Genomic DNA, 6,892 nt, shown 5'->3' with positions numbered 1-6,892 from the left:
CCGCCGTATTCACCAGACATTGCTTCTTTTGATTACTACCTGTTTCGATCGATGGCGCATGGCCTGTCTGAGCAACACTTCACATCATGTGAAGATACCAAAAATTGGGTCGATTCGTGGATAGCTTCAAAAGATGAAGCGTTTTTCCGATGCGGTATCTGTATGCTGCCAGAAAGATGGAAAAAAGTAGTGGCTAGCGATGGACAATACTTCGAATAAAACATTAGGTTCCGTTCTTTCACAATAAATGCCCAATTTTTGATAAAAAACGGCGGAAACTTATTTATACTCCTAATAATAAGTTAGTTTTATTATACAGTTGAATTCCTTTTGAATTTTCTTTGAAGCGGGCAATAAACGATACTCGTAGTAAAAGGTTTACGACACTTAAAGCGTTCGATTCGATGCGTACACAGGTAGTTCGCCTTGGTACAACATTGAATAACTTCGCGTTTGACAAAGTGTTTATTGAAAGTAGTGACGAGACGGGCAAATCTTATCGTAAACGTTGGTAAGTCTCGCGCACTAGGCTGTCTCGCGGTACGCATATACCGTTCACGTTATGGTAGCAGGCAGCGGTTATACACGACGACGAGTCGGTTCGTTCGCACTTAACTGTTCGTGAATCTGCGTTAAGAGCGATATTTTAACTATATTGATCGGGATCCGGTGGCGAGCTGTCGATTCTCACACGGAGCGTGTGCGCGATCAACGGTTTTCTCGATCTGCGCAAGGAGAGTCGTGTGCCATTTTGCGACAAAGCGTGATTATCATAGGATCGAGGTATGTTTGCTATTTTGATCGCTTTGTGTCGACGAGCTATTTGTCCGCTCCGAAAATACGAAAAAACTATAACGATAATTTCGAAGTAGTTTTCAATACCTAAAGCTCATTTAGGTAGGGATTGCGATAAATATATTCAAAGAACATCTCGGGAGAAGGGAATTTATTTTTTTCAAAATTCTATGTGAAGAAGAAAAGACCGTGGTTTTATAGTACCCATCTCCTTCTCGCACGGTGAATCGATTGAGAAGCAATCATTTTAACCTTAATTATAGCCTTTTCCAAAAAAACTTAGTTGATAATCCTTCCTGCGGAGCACTTCTTCAAGACCTAATTCACGCCATCTTTGTCTGCTCCATTTCTGAATCCCGTCTGTCATCCCTTTGTGTCAGGCTCTCCAAGATATCTCCCAAGATAATGAGCAAACCCTCAATGACTCAATCATCTACGTCCTACGTAATCCCTCTGCCAAAATGTTGTCTGTTCGCGAGCTTTGGTATCACCTATGATCGGAATCTATAATTTAAATTTTCACGGCGCTCTCTCGCGGCATGTTCACGGCGCTCCTACGCCTGCGCCTAGCTTTGACCTCTCTCCCATCCCAGCGGCGCGTTTTACTGCCGCGAGCATCGAAGCCTGTCGAGGCTTTGAATATGGTAACGAAGTATATCGTCACGCAGAAATTCCTTGGGCCATTTGACTCTCATCACTCCAAGAAAACTCTATGTCATGATTTAGCCGAATTGTTTCCGTACACTCTATGACAGGAGCCAACTAAAAAAAAGAAAAACAGGAAATTTCGCAGAAAAATTAGAGGTAATTGTCTTTACATCTTATAATATTTATAATTGTAGAAATAATTATTTTTAATAAATGTTTTTTTTTTACAGCAATAGTTATCTATATTTAACAATTAGAATATGTATCTTATATTAATTTTGTTATTTTTTCAAGTAACCTAAAACTTTAAATTAATTAATGCTTACTGTAAAATCTGTTAAAATTATGTAGGTACTATTATCAGTTGAAACAAACAAAGAAGATAATTGGCCGGCCGAATTATTAGAACTGAGAGATAAATGTTATTCCACATCCATTACTCTTTTCATTGTTGATGCGCAGTTCGAAAGGCGCCATTGCTATTCGAAAGGAAAATTCGGAGTTTTGCAAATTAAATAATCAGATGAAGAAATAGCAGAGAATGGTAAGGAAAACGAAAAATTAAATGAGGCAGTAACCAGCGATGTACTTAAAAAATGATACCTAGTGTTTATTCTCGCAGAAACAAGAAGCGGAACTAGACAGTGTACAGTAAGTTATATTGTAGTGACGGATCACTTCCGAGTATCTATGGATTGCCGAAGATTCATAAACCTGGCTGTCCTCTAAGGGTCATCGTCTCTTCGATAGGTAGCCCGCTGTATCCATTGGCTACATATTTGCATAACATATTATACAAATCCATTCCCAAAGCGAATAGTTACATTAAAAATAGTTTCGAATTAGTCGATAAATTAAAAGGGTTACACATTTCAGATGAATACAAATTAATTTCATTGGATGTTATATCTTTGTTCACGAATGTTCCAATGGGGATAGCGGTCGACTGTGTCGATGAACAGTGGGATTCCATTTCCAGAGATTGCTCTCTTCCCAGGGAAGAGTTTCTAGGAGCGATAAAGTTTATTCTCGACTCCACATTTTTTTCAATTTAACAATGTAATTTATAGACAAAGCTTCGGCACTTCCATGGGCTCTCCTTTATCTCCTGTAATAGCGGGCTTGGTGATGAGGAGACTTGAGACAGTGTCCTTGATGTCGTTGGACTTGGAGGTAGTATTTTATTTCAGATACGTGGATGACATTTGCACTGCGGTTGTTCCCTCGAAAATTGATTCGGTATTAGAAAAGTTTAACTCATTCCACCCGCGTTTGCAATTTATTTCTGAAGTGGGGGGAGACAAAATTAATTTTCTAGATGTTACCATATCTATTAATGAGAACGGGTTTGGTTTTGACTGGTACCGTAAGCCGACCTTTTCAGGAAGGTTTCTGAATTTTAATTCTAACCATCCCATGGCACAAAAGAGAGGGACGATTCTTTCACTGGTTGACAGAGCCTTTTTACTATCAGACTTTAGGTTTCATACACGGAATTTGACATTTATTATCAACATTTTATTAGACAATGACTATCCACTGTCCTTCATTTTTGACACAGTCAATCAACGTATAAAAAATTTGATTAGAAACAGACACACAACACATAGAGTTTTGGCTGACAATGACAGGGAGAATGAGTCTGTTTCTTGGCTTACGGTGCCATTCATCCCTTTCCACACGGAGAAATTCAAACGCTTCAATAAAAACGACATCAGGGTATCTTTCCGTAGTCTCAATAAACTGAACAAATACATCAAAGTACAGAAAGATATTTGTCCATATACTTCGAAGAGCAATGTGGTCTACAGGATTTCGTGTGGAGATTGTGATGCTTCATACGTGGGACAGACGAGCAGAAGATTGAAAACCAGGATTGCTGAACATCGCAATCACATTAGATACAACACTTCTGGGCGTTCTGTCATAACTGAGCATAGGAGACAGCTGGATCACGAGTTCCAATGGGACGAAGTCGTAATTTTGGACGAGGAGCCTTGTTACCGGAGACGTTTGGTTTCCGAGATGCTCAATATCAAGAAGCAGAAGAATGGTCTGAATTTACAGACTGACACCGATGGCCTACACAAGGCTTACATTCCCATCATAAATAAAGTTTGACTTTCTGATGCTAACAGTTTGTTTCCTCACTCAGTCTGTTTTGATCCGCACTACTGAGCGTACATAGTGGCCGGCGTGCGATGTCTGTCTTGCACATCTGCGTTCTTTCTTTCGGGATATATTCAGAAAGTTCTTTATTCACTTTGGACACACTCGTTTGTATTGTTTTTTTACACATGATTTCTGGTGAGTTTTGATTATTATTTTTTATTATTATTTTTAATAGATTTCCGGTATGTTAATTCATTTACACGTAGATCTTTTTGTGTACAGTTTTGTTGAAGTTTTTCTTCTTCTATCAACTAGAGCTTTGGCAAAATTTTCAATACATTTGAAATCAATACAAGTTCAATCGTACAGGAATAATGTCGAACTCTACATCAAGACTCATCCGAACTGTGAATGATATGTGTGATAATTTACGACGATTGTTGTTGTTCTGCGATTTTTGCGTTATGCTAATGTCTGAAGAGGGCTCAATCCTGGAGCCGAAACTTGTAACGTTATGTAATTTTGCCTTTGTTGTTTGAAATATATTCTTTTGTTAATTTTAAAGAAACGTGTTGACTCTTACTTTGCCCGTTACTTATTGTCATTTGGTTTATACAGAAAGAGTCCTTTGATTTAGTACTTATCTTATTTTTAATGTTTGGAAACAAAAAGAAGTCATTAGGTGATAAATCAGGTGAATACGGACAATAAATCATCAGTTCGACATTATTACCGGATAAAAAATCAACGGTTTGACGTGCTGTGTGATAGCTGGCGTTGTCGTGATGAAGGATAATGCGACGATTTCGGTTTGTTCTACACAATTCATTTATGACTTCTGGCAAAAAAATTGTTGTATACCAATTAGTATTTACAGTTCTTCGATCCTCTAAAGCCACGGTTGTCACATGTCCGGTATAATCGAAGAAACAAGCAATCATTTGCTTGGCAGCACTGCGTGAACGAACAACTTTTGTTGGTTACCGTTCATTTTGAAATACCCAAACAGTCGATTGTTGTTTACTTTCGGTCTCATACGAACAGATCCATGTTTTGTCTCCAATAACGATGTTGTAGACCAAATTTGACCAACCTTGGTTGAATTTCTTGAGCATTTCTTTGCTCCATTTAACACGAGCCTGTTTTTTAGCTTCGGTCAAATTGTGTGGGATCCAAACTGCAAAGTTTCCGTAGGCTCAAGTGATCATGCAAAATCGTATATATTACTTTCATGTCAATGCCTAAGGATGCCAGAATCTCGCGGTATGTTATATACTGGTCTCGCTCAATCATTTCACGCACAGCATCAACATTAGTGGCAACAACAGACGTGGACGACCTTCACGGAATTCATCATTAAGAAAGATATGTCCACGCTGAAATTCGGCAAACCAATTATAAACAGTCCTATTGAATGGTGCTTCATCCCCAAAAGCTAAATGAAGTCGATCGATGCATTGTTTCAAAGTTAGATTACATTTGTAATCGTAAAAAATCATTGCCCGAAAATTTTCACGCGAAATTTCCATTTTGTTACAAAATAACTTCTTTTAAAATACTATGCAAACAAAACTAGTTGGCTTGAGTACAAACTGTCAATTGAATTATAGGTTAAAAACGTCTAATTTTACGGATATGATAGTAGCAAAACGTTGGCGCCACTGGAAGTACTAGACTGCAGAAACTTTTCCAGCAGCCTACGTACTACCGACTCAACTTTTACTCTTTTCATTTATTATGTTTAATAGATTATTTTGTAAGTAATGAAGACTGGTGCAAATTGTATAATACTTTGACTTATACTTCATATGGCAATAAAGAAAATTTTCATTTCTTTTGCAATCAATGTTTTTAATTAGAAATATTATATTTTCTATTTTTAACACATTTATTAATTTTTTAAAAAAATAAGATTTGTTAAAGAATGACATTTTGATTTTATTTGTATTAAAGCTTATATAATTTAATACTTGGCTCTTTCAAAACAGGTAATGGCTTTTTCAAAATCACGTTGTTTTGAAAGAGCTGAATTTCTTGTTTATGAAAAATAGTGATTAAATCTCTATCAATGACTAAATATTATTTTTCTGATTAAATGAATCTTATAGATAAATGAGTATACTTAAGTAAGAAAGCGATTATATTAGGTTGTTTGGAAAGTAATTTCATTTTTTTTTTATGAAAATGAAAGACGATTTTCCTACCTAGGCGTTTCAAATGATCATGAACGGTCGAATTCGATAAATTTAATCTCTCAGCGATCTCACAAGTTGTTATTCGCCGGTTTGCATCAATTAATGCCTTTATTGTGTCTTCATCAGCTTCAACATCGTTCTGGCCTTCCAGAACGTGGTGCATCTTCAACATCAAAATTGCCAGATCGAAATTTTGCAAACCAGTTTTGGCACTGGCGTTCTGTCAATACATCTTCTCCATACACATCGGATAATTTTTTTCTTGCTGAACAGCATTTTTATCTTTTCGATAGTAAAAAAGTAAAATATGCCGAAAATGCTGCTTTTCACTTTCCATATTCGATAGGGCACCAACTAAAAACTACTGCGTAGAACTTTTTTCACAAGCAAGCCTTGCTATAGCAGCTGTCAAAATATATAATGATTATGCGGCTTAAGTGTGAAGTTGGCTGTGAAAAAATATAAGTCCTCTGTTGGGAAAAAACGAAATTACTTTCCGAACAACCTAATATTTGTTTAACACCAGATCAAATTATTCATCATCAATTATTTTTTTCATATTTTGAAAAAAAATGGTTTTTTCATGCTCACTCTCTCCTACTCGTCTACAGTACCAAGCAGAGTAGCTTGCTCAATCAAATCGTGCTCCATGCTGTCAGTTGCGCTGCCGAATTGATTTATGACGTTATTTGACTAAATCTTGTTTTTTTATATCATTATACGCACTATTTGGCAACGTTGTATGTCAATTATATCACATTATATATATTATTTGGCAATGTCGCATTTGCATCAAATTATATTGATAATCGTCATTCTTGAAAAAAATCTTAAATTACGCTAACAAAGCAGCTATACTTTGATAAAATTGCAAATGTTGTATTTTTGCAAGTGTTATATCCAATTACATTGATAATGTTGCTAAAACATGTTAATGTCCTTGAAAAATTTCTATATTACTCTGACAAAACAGTTGTATATTAGCAAATGTACTATTTGACAACGTCGCGTCTCAATTATATCGTATTATCTGTATTATTTGGCAACGTCGCATTTCAATTATATCATATTACATATATATAATATATATTACCATATACTATATATATATATATATATGTATATATATATATATATATATA

General features: G+C 36.0%; 1 protein-coding gene across 1 annotated transcript in view; it reads left to right on the top strand.

The window, feature by feature from the left end:
* Positions 1-2,372: 2,372 nt before the first annotated feature.
* LOC108754333 overlaps positions 2,373-6,892 on the top strand; it is a 16,725-nt gene continuing 12,205 nt past the window's right edge. Inside the window, exons 1-3 of the mRNA XM_018496566.1 lie at positions 2,373-2,404; positions 2,514-2,693; positions 3,033-3,558. Of these exons, the coding sequence (XP_018352068.1) occupies positions 2,373-2,404; positions 2,514-2,693; positions 3,033-3,558 (738 nt within the window). The remainder of the gene's footprint in view (positions 2,405-2,513; positions 2,694-3,032; positions 3,559-6,892) is intronic.

Source organism: Trachymyrmex septentrionalis, unplaced genomic scaffold (genome assembly GCF_001594115.1).
Source record: "Trachymyrmex septentrionalis isolate Tsep2-gDNA-1 unplaced genomic scaffold, Tsep1.0 scaffold118, whole genome shotgun sequence".
Classification (NCBI taxonomy): Eukaryota; Metazoa; Arthropoda; class Insecta; order Hymenoptera; family Formicidae; genus Trachymyrmex; species Trachymyrmex septentrionalis.
The sequence above is the reverse complement of the archived record's forward strand: the minus strand, read 5'-3'. Positions and strand labels throughout refer to the sequence as shown.